At 46.0% G+C, this 18,326-nt stretch overlaps 1 protein-coding gene across 1 annotated transcript; it reads right to left on the reverse strand.

Moving 5' to 3' along the window:
• Positions 1–213: 213 nt before the first annotated feature.
• Positions 214–15,963, reverse strand: SEC11C (SEC11 homolog C, signal peptidase complex subunit). The gene is made up of 6 exons (XM_047086369.1): positions 15,814–15,963; positions 8,518–8,627; positions 5,158–5,307; positions 3,053–3,172; positions 1,052–1,109; positions 214–411 (listed from the first exon to the last, which is right to left on the reverse strand). The coding sequence occupies exons 1-6, from the start codon at positions 15,898–15,900 to the stop codon at positions 358–360; spliced, it is 579 nt and encodes a 192-aa protein (XP_046942325.1). The 5' UTR covers positions 15,901–15,963; the 3' UTR covers positions 214–357.
• Between the last annotated feature and the right edge of the window lie 2,363 nt (positions 15,964–18,326).

The following is an 18,326-nucleotide window of genomic DNA, read 5'->3' on the forward strand; positions in this document are numbered from 1 at the left end:
CGGAAATGTTACGTGATGCGAAGAATTTTACTTCCGAAACCCAGACATTACAACTACACCATGTGGCTTGTGCGCTGTCCCCACCAGCAGGTCCAGCAATGGCCCGCCTCACTCCTGAAGTGGCACAGACCCCCGTGCTTCGTTTAGAGTGACTATGACGGGGGCCACAGAGACCGGGCAGATTCAGACCAGACCCCACAAAAGAAAACAATCTTTCCTGATGAATCATTTATTTGGACAAGACAAAAATGTCTCCACATTGTTTCCTTTTATACAGAAAGTGGAACATTTCAAATATATTAGTTTTTCTCTTTTGCAACAGAATTCATTTCAATCAGGTGCCAGGAACTTCTCATCTTAGGATTCGCGTTTTAGTAACACGTATGCACCCATTACAGCCAAGAGAGCGTACTGGAAAGAAAACACAGTGGAAAATTACTGGAAGGTCTACAAATAAGTTTGCTCTATAAATGTATTCAGCTGAAGTCCGCTCAATACTAGGCTGGGGACAGAATCAAAAGGTGACCTCTTCTCTCATGCCTGCCCTGCTATGGTTTAAAAAGCCCCCAGTATATTGATGGACCAAGGATCAAGCACCCAACAAACACAGCTAATCCACTGCTCACTCTTGCGTCCGTGTCCTATTGTTCTTCGAGTGGTTGTTAAAAAAAAACATCGACACCATTTTTATTGAAGTAGGGAGATCAGCATTACTGAGTCTATTGTATCACTTTTTTTTTTTGGTATGTTTAAAGGTTTTCATGATAAACAGCAATGAATATATAGGTGACATTTTAGAATACACCACGAACATAAAAGATGAAAGTAATTATTTTAAATAACTAATTTAAATGTTGATAATTTAAATGGTTATGTCAATTTGTAGTTCAATACAAATACTCTGCAAAACAGAACAAGGAAAACATTTTAAACAGACTGCATCTTTACAATTGCACGTGTAAAAGCGCCTATATACGTATATGCATATATATGTATATATATATATATATACATATATATGTTTAATTCAGACATACACACAAATTCCTACCTTGAATTTTGGATAGTCATTCATTATTATGGTGACCATACCAACGTACGGTAAAAACCTAAATTGTGGGATGAAAAGCCAGAAATATAAAAACTGCTTGTAATACGATGACAGCAACATTTAAAAATACTCTAAATCAGCCTTAGGAAACAAATCTTCCTTGGGAATAGCACTGATTGGGGCTGTAAGAATAATAGTCACTCCTGCCTCAAAAGGCTTTATTAATCAAAAGCAACACAACTAACAGCCAGGACCATTTTTTAAGCAGGCACATGATTTCAACTAGAGATGCCACTTGTCTGTGCTCGCTGCATTCACCATAACAGAATTAAAATAATTAGTTGAGCTGCTTGTACAAATGGAACCGACAACTTTCATCAAGCTGGTTCTTAATTTTTTCAGGGGAGAAGTAACATTCAGATAGCCTATATAAAGACCGCTGTTAGAGAAAGCTTTCAAAGTACACGGAGGATCAGTCTGCAACGGAAAGAACATCATCATTTTCATTTCACAGGGCTTTTCAAATATAACAAACACGCTCGCTGGGCAGTGAACACAGATGTGAATCCCGTAATTTATACCCACATGTGACTATGCTCCCAGACACCGAAGGTCCGGGGCATAAGCCAGCCAATGACTCTGCCGACAAAATTAATGTCAATATGTAATCAGTGTGACCCAAGCCTCCCCTCACTCACGGGAAACGCGGTTAACACATGGGTACCCTCCAATCTTATGTAAGTCAGCAGCTCCAACCTCCCCTTTATACACAGCCTGTCCCCAGGACAGGACAAGTAGAGGACTGACCAGCTGGAAGTCACTCTCATCTCCTCACAGATATTCAAGGTGCAACGCAGCGGTGTAAGATAGTTAAAAGGTGAGCCGAGGGAGAAAAGGAGCAGAAAGAGACCTCAAATCACAATCTGCTTAGTAGAGCTGAATCTTAGAAAAGGGTAACCAGGGGCGCCTGGGTGGCGCAGTCGGTTAAGCGTCCGACTTCAGCCAGGTCACGATCTCGCGGTCCGGGAGTTCGAGCCCTGCGTCGGGCTCTGGGCGGATGGCTCGGAGCCTGGAGCCTGTTTCCGATTCTGTGTCTCCCTCTCTCTCTGCCCCTCCCCTGTTCATGCTCTGTCTCTCTCTGTCCCAAAAATAAAATAAAAACGTTGAAAAAAAAAATTTTTAAAAAGAAAAGGGTAACCAGTGTTCTCCAGCCTCCGACAGCTCATGGGATTTAGAGAAGATTAACAACAACAACAACAAAGACACTTCTAACAAGGGTTAAACATAGAAAAGGGTCACCAAGAGAGGGGAAAAATTGCCTTTTTTGTTTTTTTAATAAGAGGATACACGCTCTGCTGTGTCAGAAGCAGAACTCATTGCTGGTGCAATTATGCACGGATGAATATTACAAGATTTATCACATAACCGTTTTGGGCAGTGAAAAACAGGAAATAACCTAAATGTGTCACCCCAGGAAAGGACTGGGTACGTAAGCTGTGATTTTGTGATTCTCAGGGGAACAACGGTACGTAGCCATTTAAAACCACCTGGATGTAGATTTGACACAGCAACCAATTTCTAACTTCATGTTGGGTAAAGAAACAAAATAAAATCCTCCTATGTAAAGTCATGTATTATATATGCACACGCATCTGTATAAGGCGCAGGGAACAGTGTTCCACAGTGGTTATCTCTGGGAGGGTCTCTTGTAGTTGCTATTTAAAACCACAAATACCTAACCTCTACGGGGCGATTGCTTTCAAAAACAGGATTAAACCGATGATGCGGACAATATACTTGAACTCAGTTTTAGATTTTCGGTCCTTAGTTCCGAGCTGTATTTACACCGTGGACCCCATACACAGAGCACAACTCAGACTACTCCCAACTCTCCCGACACAGACTGTTTGTAACGAGTGATTCCATTTAGCCCGTACGTTTAGTTTGTTTCTATTTTTCTGGTTCCCGAAGCCTTTATGTAACTTAAAGGTTAATGCTCACCCTCTGGCTCGTCCCACCACATCCTTCTTTTCGAGCCAGTTTTGGCCCTCTTTGTACAGGCCTCTGTCGTCAACTTCGTTATTATCTCCTTTAGTCAAAAATTTGATGTCTCCGTTATCTCTAGAAAGCAAAATAATGACTTTTCAAAAACGATTTTCAGCACGGCATCATTAGAAAGCACTTAGTTTACCCGGCACTTGCCGGTCTGCTGCGGGCATTCGGACGAGCATTCCGCGAGAACTCGATCTCTCTTGGTCTGAGGGGATGGCTTACAGGGAACCATCTGACTACAACCATCCGACTAAAGCACGAATCTACTGGCGTTTCTGCAGCCTCAAGTTCTAAAACGCCCAAGCTTTCCTGCCAACCAAAAAGCATGGCAAAGCGCAAAGGCCCCGGCAGGGCAACGATGAGCTTCCAGCAACTGCTTTCGCTTTCTTAGTCCGCAAAGACCAGCGTGTCCCTGCGGATTATATTCCGCTTCACTCAGGACACGAACTTGGTCCCGGATCACAGAGATTTGAGCGCAAGGTAATTCAAACCCCAGCGTGCCCTTACCCCTCCTCAAACTTACTTTTCCTCGCCAAATGTAGAATGTTAATGCATTATCTCCTTCACCACTCAGCAAAGTGGTATAAAATCTGGTTTGCAGAGAAACAGGAATCACAAATGGCATAAAACCAGCGTGTTAAAGAGACATGTGGGAATCATTTTAAACACTCCAACCCGATGCTTACACGGCCCTGTCACTAGAAACACAACATTATAGCATTATAGAGCTCTAAAGAGGGTCTTCTTCCAATAAAACAAATGAAAAAATGCCCCATTATAATTAGATAAAATACTGAAAGCCCACAAAGATTTGAAGCCATGCCAAAGGCAGCAAGCTGATTTGCAGCTGTGGTTATAAAGGAAATCAAGAGGATAAAAATCCACGCGGCCTCTCTCACAACTCATGCAAATTATAGAAAATCATCACTATTTCCTCCACTTTGAATAAGTCCTCTTTCAACTTCTTTATCAATGTCTTCGGGGAACACCTGGAAGCAGGGAGTGGCATGGGAACCTAATACCGGAAGCGTTCGGATAGCTGCACTACACGTGTGCACGTCCCCCCACGTCCACGCGCGACGAGATGATGAGAAAGGCTCTGTTCTTTTAAAACCACAAGCACACACATCTAAGTGCAATTCCATAACTCAGGCAGGTGGAAATGCTACACTAAGCTGCGTAAAGGTAAATGAATAGCCGAGTATATAAAATGTAACGTTTCCACTAATACTCTGTGTTCCACTGATACTGTACTCTCCCGTGAGAACTTAGTACATTTGAGATAGAAGCTTCTAGTTTCCCAAGCGTGTCTTCAGAGGCCACCGCTGGCACATCAAGGAAAGGAAGCGCATCTGTGGGGGGAGAACCGGCACAGGACACGCGCTGCCCGCGCCACGGGATGAGCCGGAAAAGACATCTGCGTCCGTCCAGGGCTAGGGTGACCGCTGAGAGCGTGCCACTCGGTCCAAAGTGGCACAGGGAAACAGGCGGCTCTCCGCGTGTCAGAAGACAGTCCTATCAAGATCATCCTCAGCTGCGGTGGGATTGGATTCTCTCTCAGCCTCCTTCAAGTAAGCGTTAGGCTACAGTAGGTTCACCTTACGTCACACAGCAGTTTAAGTTTCCGAGGCCTCAGGAGACACCTGTTCGTCTGGTTCTCATAATCGTCCCGTGAGTCACGGTGGGAAATGATAATGTTATCAGCCCCATCCTACAGGCTGGGCGAGGTAGCAGGTCCAAAGTCACCCAATTAGTGAGCGGCGGGTCTAGGAACATAATCCAGAGTTTCTGCCACTTCTAACCAGCCACTAAACCGGCTGCCAAAACTGAATTACTAAATTCTACACCTGAAACTAATATTACACTGTATGTTAACTAACAGGAATTTAAATAAAAACCTGAGGGGAGGGGAACAATGAAAAAACAAATAAATAGAAGTTTGATAACAATCAGTGCTAATGAAAAAATAAATAAAAACATATAAAAAATAAAACAAATAAAACCGGCTACCAAAATTCACCAAACAACAGCGAAAAGAAGGAAAGCCTCCTTACTTTTCATGAACTTTGATTACTCTGTGAACTATTGGAATGTCTCGTCCTTCGACTTTAAAGACCACGATTTCACCAGCTCTAATAGGGTCTTCTCGGAAGTTTGTCAGGAACAGAAGGTCGCCCCTGTGAAAGGCTGGCTCCATGCTGCCACTGGGAAGAGACACAAAATCACATCCGAATTAGCCTGGGTTCCCAAGGGGAACGTTTCAATTCACGAAGAACACAATAATAAACATATCGGTGAGAGTCTCAACTTCCGTCGTCACGTACCTAGGACCTGTGAAACAAGTCACTGTGGTTTCCTTCTGACTGCTCGCGGTGACGACACGGAGTGAGAAAGGAAAGGATTTCTTCTTAGATTTAAGTATGGAAAGGATAGTAGCAGGCCCCTCTGTACTTTGTATTAGGTAGAGAAAAGAACCAAGTGTAATGTGAACTCTTTGAAGTAAAAGCTGCCAAGTTTTAGCCTTAAAAAACAGTCCTACATCCACAAAGACATTACTATTTTCATTTGGAACTGCAGACCCTGGAAGCTGGTTGATACTCTAGGGCAATTCTTGCATTTTGTGGTTCATCCCCAGCACCTAGGACATGGCATTGCCATTCAAGGAAGAGAAACCAACAAACGAATGTCTTAGGAGAGCGATCTATCCGAAAACCGAGCTGAGGGTTGGGACAGAATTCGAACCCAAGTCTTTGGGCTCCTGCAGGATCATCGTTTAGACCATACTCTATAGGGAGCCCAATTCTAACAAATGTTGACTGTTTCTGATGTGGAGGTCAATAAATATTCCCACACGGTACCGGTTTAAACCCATGCCAAAAATCGTCGATGGAGTCAAAGTGAATTGCAATCTAGCAGAAGCTGAAATCATCAAAACACAATTCATTTTACATATGCTCATGCTTTGTCTTAACGCATGAGAAAATAAATAAGACCTAAAAATATAGCAACATAGGGGCCATACAATCAAAAACCAGCAAGTCTGCTGAGGGCAGGAGGGGACAGGAAGAGCCAGACTGGTGAAGAAATGGGGTGCTTTAAAGGAAAACGTGGGTTCATAACAGGTGCAGCTCAAGAAGTTGACCCTCCTGTCCCTCCCTGCACTGGAACACCTTAAGCTTGTCAATGAATGCAGATCAGCAAGGAGAGATGCAGCAGGGACCGGCCTGTCACTAAGTACCTGCTGATGTATTTATTTATTTATTTATTTTTTAAATTTTTTTTTTTTCAACGTTTATTTATTTTTTTGGGACAGAGAGAGACAGAGCATGAACGGGGGAGGGGCAGAGAGAGAGGGAGACACAGAATCGGAAGCAGGCTCCAGGCCCCGAGCCATCAGCCCAGAGCCCGACGCGGGGCTCGAACTCACGGACCGCGAGATCGTGACCTGGCTGAAGTCGGACGCTCAACCGACTGCGCCACCCAGGCGCCCCGATGTATTTATTTTTAAGCTAAACCAATGACAGCTGAGGGTGGTAACAGATCTAACAGGAAATGAATAAAAAAACAGAGAGAGTGCTAGAAATATAAATGACCGAGAGGGAAAGAAAGAAAACAATTAAGAACTACAGCTAGAAAAACCTTCCGGACGAGTCTCAGAGGCAGCAAGAGTACCATTTGCCACCAAAAGCCGTAATCATGGCCCATGAGGAAAGCACTTCTTTGAAATGTTTCACTAATATCAACTACACTTGCTTTCCTCATGGGCCAGGGATTCGCCAAAGGTCAATGTTCCCCAAGGTCACACATTTCTCATGATGTCAATAGTCTATGCTGACAAACCAGAGTGCTTTAGTACTATTAAGGAGGCTTTAAAAAAAAAAAAGTCCCCAGATACTGCAATGTTACAACAATTTCTTTGTACGACTGTGTCTGTGTGATTTAAGGAAAACCAGAACACCTGGGATCTAATTTTGGCTCTGCCAAGAGTAACTGTAAGACGCAAGTGGCTTGGCCTCGGTGGGCCTCAGGCTCTTTATCTGTTAAGTGAGAAGGCCCATCTGAATTTGAGGTTTTTTCATTTCTATTTAGGAAAAAAAAAAAAAAGCCTTAAAACCCTTCCCTCAAACGAAATCTTACGAGGAAGCATCACCACCTACAATACATACAAATGGAGCTGTCATGACTAAAGCAAGGCTGGGGTGTCTAGAATCCACACACTTGACCCCATTCTCCCTCCTAACCCATCCACTGGCCCCCCGGGCAGTCCTAGAGCGCAGTGTGAAAACCAGTGAATTGGGACCCCGTATGCTATCCGAAGGCTCCTACATTTATGGAAGCAGTGTACCTCTAGAAGTAGACCCCTTGGCCGGCCACACAGGGGCAACATGCTGAAGCCAGGGCCATGGCCGAAGCCCCATGGTGTGGTAGCAGGTAGCAGGGGAGGGAAAGGGCGCTGGTCCGGAAGCCAAGAACCCTGTGTGCTGACCTTGGCTCTTGCACTGGCCAGTGGTGACCCCACTCATAAAACAAACGGGCTCCTGGGGCACCTGGGTGGCTCAGTTGGTTAAGCGTCCGACTTTGGCTCAGGTCACGATCTCATGGTTCACGAGTTTGAGCCCCGTGTCAGGCTCTGTGATGACAGCTCAGAGCTTGGAGCCTGCCTTGGATTCTATGCCTCCCTCTCTCACACATACATAAAACATTTAAAAAAATTTTTTTAAAAATAACAGCTTCCATTCCCACCCACAGTAAGGCTCAGTGGTCTAAGACACACAGACAGAGAGCATCTTGAGGTACCTAAGGACTCCCAAATATGGTTATTTAATTTCAAACTGATTAAATTTTCCCCCTTGCCTGACTTTACGGCTATATGAAGTGAATTAAAGTATTAACTTTTCTAAATTTAACCTCCTGTGCTTTATAAGAGTAATAGTCTCAAGAGAGTAGCCACCTACACCAGTATTGCAGAAGAGGCTTGAAGAAATACAGCACGCTCTGCTAGGCACCGGGGATATACACTTCCCTGTCTGCTTGGTACAAGGAAAACCAAGTAACGGCTTTAAATTACTTCTGTTTCAAAATCAATTAATGCATTAATAACATATGATTGTTATTTTAGGCAGATTAAAGCATTAAAATACAAAAGCAAATATATTGCACTGGAGCATTAGCATCAACACGATAAAAGCTCTAAAATGTCTTTGAGAAAGACACGATTTGTCACCAAAGGTCAGAAACAATGAAAAGAGGTATCAGCAGAAAATTCTAACACTTTATCCAACCAAAACCCCCAGTCTTGGTTGCCGTGCAGGCTTTCACTCAAGGCGACGCTGCTCCTCTGTGACAAGGCTTTCACTCAAGGCGACGCTGCTCCTCTGTGACAAGGTGGCAGCGTGACAGCCTGCAGAACCTACCTCAGCACCACCACGATGGGGCTCTCGCTGCCGGTGAGGACGATCAAGCCTTTCCAGATCATAAGCGCAGAAGACACGATCATGGCAAAGTTTAATACCTGGTAATAGAGCTGGAACGAAAAAGGCCAAACCCCAAGTGAAAACCAATGGAATTATATTCACTAGCCCTAAGCTGGGGATGAGCTGGTTTGTAAACAAACAAACAAACAAACAAACAAACAAACAAACGAAGCTGTGTTTATTTTAGGACATTAAACTAAGTCACGCAAACTACAAACTTAGGTAGCATTTCAACTTTTGTCCGTGGAATTAGCCTTCCATTTATTGTTTCTCTTTCAATGAGAGAAGAGAGAGAAAACAACAACAACAACAAACCAGAGCAATCCACAGGACCCACTTTATTAAAGCCTCGGTAAGACTCAACTTACCTCTCTGGGATTTCCCAGAACCCTCAACCTTGAAGAGTCCCTTACTCAAATTCGCAACTACTTGGATGGAGCTGGAGGGTATTATGCTAAGCGAAATTAAAGAAGGACAAATATCATATGACTTCACTCATAGGAGGACTTTAAGATACAAAACAGATGAACACAAGGGAAGGGAAGCAAAAATTATATAAAAACAGGGAGCGGAACAAAAACGTAAGAGACTCTTAAATACGGAGACTAAACAGAGGGTTACTGGAGGTGTTGTGGGGGGGGGTGAATGGGCTAAATGGGTGAGGGGCACTAAGGAAATCACTGATGCACTATATGCTACCTAACTTGGATGCAAATGAAAAAAAAAGAGTCTGTTGCTCAAGTTCTACCCCGAGGGCCTACCGCTCTGGCAGAGAGAGGGCACGTCTGATGTGAGAGCCTGGCACAGAGCCTAGAACCACCCCTTGGCGCCCTGGCCAAGGAGGCCCCACATGAGGCTTCACAGTCCTCTAGCACTTAGCAATGAGGCTGTTCTGCATCTCAAATTACATTTCAAAGTGAACAATAACTTTAAACACCTGGAAGTTTACATTTTCCACAAACGTTTTAAAAAGTAAATGATATCTGGTTAAGAACACAGGCAGAAAGCCACTCAAGACAATACCGAGTTCGAAGCTGGCCTCGTCCCACCTTAGACCACTGAGTTAATATCCACCCGGCTTGTCCTGCTGAAGCTCAAGGCTCTTCCTTGCTGACAGCCTCGCCTGCCACACCCACCAGCCCCTGGCGACGACAGGGGAAAAGCAACACCTGCCCGCATCCCAACACCCTTCCGCTGTAGCTGAATTGTTGGGCCAGACGTCTCCGGTCTTCCAAGAGGCTTTAAGGACAGAAGTCACTGTGCCTACTACTACTCGAAATGTAAGTCCTTCAGGGCATTTCCCTTCGGGGCCCCCAGGCTGGCTCCTTACTCCAGTACCTGCCTCTATCTTCCTCCTCACGACCCCTGTCTTGGGTGACCCGACGAGCCACGTGGGCGGCCTACCCAATCCTCTAGGGTCTCAGTCCCTAGACATCCTCATTTCTAAAGACCTCCTTCCCCCACCCGAACCAACCACTTTTGGCAACACACGTGGAACTGAAACTGCTCAATCCCCACGTCTCTGATTCAATGACCCCCCTCTACCTGCCCGCATACACCCGTGCGGTCACCTACGTGGCAGGACTCTTGTTCTTTCAGGGGCCACCCCCCACCGACCCACCCATTCACTCTACACATTCTACTCTCTAAATACTTCTGGACCCTGTTCCAATCTCTCGATTCCCACTGGCTGCGCTCTCATCCAAGTCACCAACATCGCCCACTGGGCAACTGCAAGAGCCTGCTGACCAGTCTCCCGACGTCCACGCACACCTCTTCCAGTGCGTTCTCCCTGTTACAGCCCTTACTCGTTTTCAGAGGCGCCTCTGGCCATCTGATCATCTCTATGCCCGGCTCCGACCACATCCCTTCAACTGTGTGCCACTGCTCTGAGGATAAATACGGTCTCTTACGCCCTGTCTGGTACATCCCCAAATCCCTAGCTTCGGCTGGTGAAGCTCACTGCACTCCAGGTGCTCTAATGGCACCTGTCAGCGCTCTAACGGCACGTGTCAGCACACGCTCCCATCCACTCCAGGACCTCACCTGGCTGCTTCTTCTGGCCAGAGGCTCTCTCCCCAGACTCCTCAGCACACCTAATGCTTGCTCATCTCAAATCCTGCTTTCGGCATCGGCTCCCCAGGGAAGCCTTTCCTGACCCACTAGAACTAGGAGTCAGCAAACTTTTTCTGCAAGTGGCCAGATAATAAGTGTTTTTGGTTTACAAGCCATAGGGTCTCTGTTGAAGTGACTCAGCTCTGCCACTGTAGTGAGAAAGAAACTAAAGACAATATGGAAAAGAAAGAATATGGCCGCGTTCTAATAAAACTTTTACACAGTCTCACTGCATCCTGTACTTCTTTATGCCATCCATCACTATTGTAATTATACACATCATTTTTTTTTTTTAGAAAGAGAGAGGGCACAAGTGAGCGAGGAGCAGAGAGAGAGAGAGAGAGAAAGAGAGAAGTCGGGCTCACCAGGGGCTTGTGTTTTTACCGGAAGCGGGGCTCGTGTTCACCCAAAGTGGGGCTCAAGCTCACCCAGGGTGGGACTTAAACTCGTGAACTGTGAGATCATGACCTGAGCGGAAGTCAGATGTTTAACGACTGACCCACCCAGGCGCCCGATATGCGTATCATTTCTAATGTGTCTTTCACGTTAGACTATAAGTTCCACAAAAGCAAGGGTCATTCTGGCCTTGTTCACAGCTGTATCTTGTTCAATACAGGTCTGGCAAAGAGTAAGTACTCAATTTGTTGAATAAAAAGTGAGAAAATAAATATCTTTAATACACAGTGGGTACAAACTAGTAGTAAGAAAAACACTAAAATCCCAACAACAACAAAAAGAGGTAAGAGCTTAAGACCATTAATTTTCCAAAGAAGAAATACAGCAGTGAATAAACACTTGAAGTGTTCAAACCAAATGCTGCTTCCCCCCTCCCCTTTTTTTATGCCTAGAAAATTTCAAGTTTGGGTGGGGTTTTTTTCTTTTGTTTTTTTTTTAAACAATTGTTTTAATGTTTATTATTTTGAGGCAGGGGGAGAGGGGGAGAGAGAGAGAGAGAGAGAGAACAAATGGGTGAGAGGCAGAGAGTGAGGGAGACACAGAATCCAAAGCAGCTTCCAGGCTCTGAGCTGTCAGCACAGAGCCCCATGTGGGGCTCGAACTCACGAACCGTGAGATCATGACCTGAGCTGAAGTCGGACACTTAACCGACTGAGCCACCCAGGGCACCCTGGTTTTTTTTTTTTGTTCTTAATGCTAATACTCAGTGCTTGCCCAGGGTACACTGTGGCACGATATGGACATGTGCAATGTGCATGTGGATATGATCATGGTGAGAGCAATCTGGCATTAGTATCACAAGGTTACTTTCAGCCCAATAATCCTCCTTCTAGGAATTCAGTGTACAATAAAGGCAGATAGATATGCGTCACGGTCCCAGTTCTAGTAACAGAGAGAAGGAAATAAAGGAGCAAGAGCAGAGAAACGATTGCGTAAATAATGGCAAGCTACTGCACTATTTAAAACCAAAGTGTACGTGGGCTGCAGGAGAATCTCCACAAACTACGACAGTTCGTCAGACAAACACAAGAAGACGCCCTCAAGTGCTGGCAGAGGCCATCTTAGCATGGTGGAATTCATGGCTGAATTTTCTTCGCTTAAACTCCTCTCTATGCTTTAAAACAGTGATGGGCCTGGAAGAATTCCAAAGTCTGGGGGAAATAAATGTTTCAGGGGATTTGACAGAATATTATATGGCCATTAAAATAATTACTTTGAAGACTGTGACAAAACAGGAAAACCCAATCTCACAAGGCAGTGGGTGGGAAAAGCCGAGTTCCTATTGTTATGAGTATATGTCTGTGAAGTTATGTCATTGCAGGTGGTTGTGAAGGAAACAACTGAGAGTGGAAACGTAAAAATGGATAAAAATGACCATGAAGATGTTTTGATGTAACAGTCGAAAAGAAGGTAAATCGAATTCAAAATTAAAGTTACACACCATATTTAAAAAAAAAAAAACCCACAAAAACTCTTTGGCAGAGCACCTGGGTGGCTCAGTCGGTTAAGTGTCTGACTCTTGGTTTCCGCTCAGGTCATGATCTCATGGTTCATGGTTTCGAAGCCCGCATCAGGCTCTGCACTCTGAGCGCGGAGCCTGCTTGGGAATATTTCTCTCTCTCTCTCTCTCTCTCCCTCTCTCTCTCTCTCTGTCTCTCCCCCTCCCTCTCAAAATAAGTAAATAAAAACTTTATATATATTTTAAAAAATCCTCTTTGTCTACTATGTCAACAGCAAATTATGAAACTCTCAGTAAATTCCCAGAAGTGCAAATAAGGAGACCGGACTGCCAAGCAGATATGGTTAAGGTGTCGGGCTGTAATACATTAAATTGTTGCTTCCAAAGTAAAATCGGCCTTGCAGGGCACCTTGGTCTCAAGCAGCAGTTGTTCACTGTAGCTCACATTCAGAAACTTCTCCACCCACTCTGCCTTGAAGGATTTGATAAGTAAATGTTGTTTCGTTATGAATTGCAGATCTGCCCGGGAAAGCCACAAGCCACCATTTTAAACAGAAATTGTCGGGGCGCCCGGGTGGCGCAGTCGGTTAAGCGTCCGACTTCGGCCGGGTCACGGTCTCGCGGTCCGTGAGTTTGAGCCCCGCGTCAGGCTCTGGGCTGATGGCTCAGAGCCTGGAGCCTGCTTCCGATTCTGTGTCTCCCTCTTTCTCTGCGCCTCCCCCGTTCATGCTCTGTCTCTCTCTGTCCCAAAAATAAATAAACGTTGAAAAAAATAAATTAATTGAAAAAAAAATAAACAGAAATTGTCATTTGTAGACCAGTTTTCAAACCATCGGTCTCCACCCTGATAAAAGCAAAGTGTAAATCCTCGCCACTTATGTTATAAAGACCCGGTACTAAGACTATCTTTTCCAGTATGATTTTCTGTGCTTGCAAAATTCATCATGGGGAAGTAAAATCAAATCCCCCCCCCCAAAAAAAACTTCCTTTGAGCAAGACATCGATTTGCTAAAGAAACGACCGATTATACAAAAACCTAATAACCAAGCTAGTTGCAAAACCACAGATCATACTTAACACCCTACTTTTAAGAGACTAGCTAATCCAAGTCTAGGATTGAAATCCTAGAATCTAGAGACACAATTTGGATTGAACTGCTGACAAACTGGGATCTAACAGAATCTGCCACCACGTTTCGCTGGTGCCTCCTGTTAATTCATCTTCGCCTACCAATTTTATACGCTTGGCAATTCACAACCCCAGCAAAGTTTAGAAGCAAGCCCACACTCAGTCTTTGTCAACCAAAAATGAAATAGCTAATGTCTGAGAGTTTTAAACAAACATTCCGGACCAGAGATTCTGGCCCACAAAGCAGCAGAAATGCCAGCCGCTGTATTTCTTCCTTCCTCTGTTCCTCACTGCAGAAACAAAGAATCCTTGTTTTTGCATGTGGCTCCCGCCTTACTTTAGAGCAAGCTGGGGCAGCAGAGAAAGGGGGTCCCACTTCCAAGATTGCTGGAGCATGCATGCCTGACAAGGTGTCAGAGAATGCTATTTTGGAGGGGAAAAGAAAAAGAAACAAAAGGACAAAGCTGAAAAGGAGGGGGGAAGAAAAAGAGTGCCAGGAGGCAGCAGTTTTGAGCCTCTGAATTTTAATGAGAAAACTAGCAAAACATAGACAATGCAAGAGCCAACAGGCCTAATCACTGAGAGAGGGAATATACAGATTTTTCAAAAAGCAAACTGGTTTAGGAATTGATACATTCGTCAGAAGGCCTTCTCTGATCGTCTGCGATTATAACCACCCGCAATCAGTACCAGTTTTAGAGACATTTAAAAACGCTAGCCAATTAAGTCTAGATTTTTAAATAAAGCTCCCTTTTCTGGAGGTTCTTGGGAACAGCATCGGTGCTCAGGGAATTAGCTGTTGGTTTTTCAAGCTGTTGATAATCACTGCCACAACTCCTCTTAATCACAGAAACTCCCAAGGGCTCATCAGCTAGGCACACCTAGAAACAACCAGGTTCTAGACATAGTTCATGAAGTTCGAGTCACCAAACTCTCCCGCCACCGCAGTAGCATGTAATTCTATTTGGGAAAAAACATAACAAACCATATGTCCACAGGAATACGTTGTGCCATGCCACAGGCATCACCCGACTCCTCAATATAGTGGCAAAAATGACAGGATGTCTCAAAATCATGAGAATTTATACCATTTTCAAAGACAGTCAAAATTACCAATAGGATGGTTCCATTTTTCTTGGCATAGTTTATTGTTAGTATCAATAGAAGAATTAGGATCCATTAGGCTCTAACGTGCCCTACAGGTCCCCTAAATTCTCTCTCTAGAAGCTTACGCTGTGGCGTTTTTCCTGGCTGAGAGGGCCTCCTTTCCAGTCCCTCCTCCCTCTCGCCTTATACTGAAGACTCAAGGCAGCCATGCTGGCCAAGGAGCTGACTAAGGAGAGAGCAAGAAGGAAGTTTTCCTCTGAGGTCACAGAAGAGCGAAAAGTCAACCCCAGCTGCCCAGGGGCCCCACGCTAACTGCCTCCTATATTCAAGGTGCAGCCAGATGACAGAGTCGGAGATTAGCGAAGAGTTCTGGAACACTGCATCAGTCTAAAATGATTGAGCACCACCAGTGAGATCGCCAGGCACCAGGAGCTTTGTTTAGTCCCGACGCACGGTGGGCAAAACACTTCCCAGAGTGCGAGGCAATTACTTCGGGAGGCAGCACTGGACAGTTCCCACTGCCAGAAAGTTCTTTCCTTTCGCCTGCCTTTCCGCCCCTTCTATCCTCGGGCAGCCTTCTTCTGGATGTCAGGCCTCGAGAGCCTCACAGAGAAGTCTATTCCCTCCTCCAGGGGGTGGCCCTTCAAACAACGTGCAGACAGCTGTCACTCACGGCCGAGTCATCTCTCGCTTTCTCCACCACATTTGACATCCACGGAACTAGATTTCTATCCTCTTCCCCTTCCTGGCCACACTCCCCTCACTGCGCTCGGGTCAGCGCAGGAAAGCGTACACCCGTGCCCACACGTAGGTTTGCGCGGACTTGAACCCAGGGCCTCTGAGAGCCGGGTGGGGGAGCCTGGGGGCGCGGGGCGCTGTCCTTGCCCGAGCCCTACCCAGGGAGCCCCGACTTCCCGCAGTCGCAGCCTTTTCTTGCTCCCGGACGCGCCCCCAGCGCGGGTCTCCCTTACCTGGCGCTTGTTCATTTTCCTCAGGTCCCCGAAGATGTCCAAGCCGGAGGCCGGGAGATGCGTGCCCACGGCGCCCGCGCGCACCATGGCGGGCTCTCCAGGGGCCGACACGGCCCGCCAGCTCGGGGTGCCACAGACAGCTGCGGAGCACCGGCCGGGCCCCCGCCCACCAGCCCCTCGGCCTTGCGGGCCACGTGACTGGCGACTCGCTCGGGCGTCTGGGGGTGGTAGTCCTGCGCGGCTTAGCCAGCGGGCCGCCGGGAAGGAACTGGGAAGAAGAAAACTACCACTCCCAGAATGCCGCGGGGCGAGAGGCTCGTCCAGTGAAGGCCCAGAGCTCCTGGGGAGGGCAGCGATGGGACTCAGCAGCCTTGTCCGACCCTTCGGAGCGAACTTGGAAAAGAGAGTGATCCTGCATATCGCAGAGACAACTCGGGGAAGTGACTATTCAAGAGGAACTGAATTCCCCAAGACTCTGGTCAGGCGCCAAAAGGGCACCTAAAGCTCCCTGGCACTCACCTAACCGTGTACCTTAGCCATTGGATGACTGCGCCGGGCGGAGGCGGGGCCTCTGCACTGGCAGCCGGCAGTGCTGAATCGGGGAGGAGCCTAAAGAAAGGCCAGGCGGGTGGGCGGGGCTTGGGAGAGGCGGGATTTTTGAAACCTTGGAGTTCTGTGCTCTGTAAGAAGTGGTAGGATTCTGAATGCAAGGAAGCATCTTTGTGTCCTTTTGACCGTAGTTGTGTTGCGCTAAATGTTACTTGAATGAGTAAATAACCACCTAATTTTGTACACGAGGAAACAGAGGCCCAGAAAGTCTATATGATAATGGGCAAAGTTAAGGGACAGAGTCTGGGTTAGAACTCAAATTTTACAATTTCCAAATCCTGGATTACTGCTGTCCCGATCCTAGATTAGCTAGATCATTCATTGACTCAATTATGCAGTATTTATTTCATTCGTTTATTCACAAATCTTTTTGAAGCATCAACTATGCACCTGGCCCTGTGCTAGGCACTTGAGAAACATCGGTGAACAAAACAAGCAAAGATCCCTGCCCTTATGAAGCTTACATTCTAGCAGACGTCGGTATAATAAATAAGTAAATTATATAGTATCTAGAGGGCAGTGGTGCTATAGAAGAAATAAGAAAGGCAGGTAAGAGGGGTGAAGGGCTCTGGGGGAAGGGGGCAGGTTGTAGTTTAAAATATCCCAGAAGCTAGGGGCGCCTGGGTGGCGCAGTCGGTTAAGCGTCCGACTTCAGCCAGGTCACGATCTCGCGGTCCGTGAGTTCGAGCCCCGCGTCGGGCTCTGGGCTGATGGCTCGGAGCCTGGAGCCTGTTTCCGATTCTGTGTCTCCCTCTCTCTCTGCCCCTCCCCCGTTCATGCTCTGTCTCTCTCTGTCCCAAAAATAAAAATAAACGTTGAAAAAAAAATTAAAAAAAAAATAAATAAATAAAATAAAATATCCCAGAAGCTAACTCACTATAAAGCTGATGAAAGGTAAACTCTGGGACCCTTCGCTCGCTCGCAAAGGCGCTTTCGAAGGACCTGGAGAAAAAAAAAATGGTCATATGGTTTTGTAAAGTTTTCAAAAGCAAGGTATTTGAATTGCTGTTGGTTGAGTCTTGTTTCTTTGCATTCCAATCTCCCCTCCACCACACTTCATGTTGGAAGGACAGGAGCATGTTGAGGATCCAGCTAAGGAGAAGTTGAGTTGGAAATATATTTAGTTTGGGTTTAGCAGATACGTTTGTGTGGTTCACGGCCATTCCCTGCCACCCTGCTGTAGGAATGGCCTTGACACTAGGCTCTTAAAAACAGGGAAAGAGGCCCTTTGAAGAAGGAGATAAAGCAGAGGCTATGACACCTGACCGGACATCCTGCCCAAGGGCAGGGTCCACGCTCAGCATCCACACATTCCCCCCGTGTGATATGGTTGTGACAAGTGTGATCTTGGAGATCCCTCGGGAATCAACTCCTGATGCTACTGGGCCCTCAGTTTTGTCTGTTTGTCTTGTTCTTACAAAGGAAGTCATTAAAGTAAGTGAGGTCTCGAAGTACCACTAAGCCACCCCGAAGTCTCCAACCCCACCCCCTGACTGGGGCTTTTGTCGCTTTGTCTCTGTTTTCAGCTCTTCATTCTCTATCTCTGGCAGTTCTGTGACATCAAGTACAGAGTCTGAGCTCCCAGTAGCTTATTTCTTCCAAAGACCGAGGAAAAGGAGAGAATTGAATTACCGTAAGCCCTGCTGCCAGTATCTGGGGAGATCTAGTTTCGTGCCAGAAATCAAGCATTCTTCTGCCTAGGTGTTGATTCTGGAGTTGCCTTGGGTTTGCTGCATATCTTAAACCAAAATGTAATATTGCTTTCTTTTCCTTCTTCCGTGGAGAAATAGGCATACTAATTTTCTGAATGAAATCACCTAAACACAGGCCGATCCCATACACCCTCCCTTCTATCATGTGGCATAATCAGAAAGAAAACTTTAAGAGATCGCCTATACGACAAT

The sequence above is a fragment of the Lynx rufus genome, unplaced genomic scaffold (genome assembly GCF_022079265.1).
Source record: "Lynx rufus isolate CCGP_SWC_20201006 ecotype Redwood Valley unplaced genomic scaffold, mLynRuf1.p SCAF_20, whole genome shotgun sequence".
Lineage (NCBI taxonomy): Eukaryota > Metazoa > Chordata > Mammalia > Carnivora > Felidae > Lynx > Lynx rufus.

What these genes read in the sequence shown, in the direction of transcription:
- SEC11C (XM_047086369.1), bottom strand. Translation starts at nt 15,900, where the DNA reads ATGGTGCGCGCGGGCGCCGTGGGCACGCATCTCCCGGCCTCCGGCTTG. An exon ending in GGAAAATGAACAAGCGCCAG is followed by an intron (nt 8,628 to 15,813) that starts GTAAGGGAGACC and finishes TTTTCGTTCCAG; the next exon opens with CTCTATTACCAGGTATTAAA. An exon ending in GTAATCAAAGTTCATGAAAA is followed by an intron (nt 3,173 to 5,157) that starts GTAAGGAGGCTT and finishes TTTGCTTTCTAG; the next exon opens with AGATAACGGAGACATCAAAT.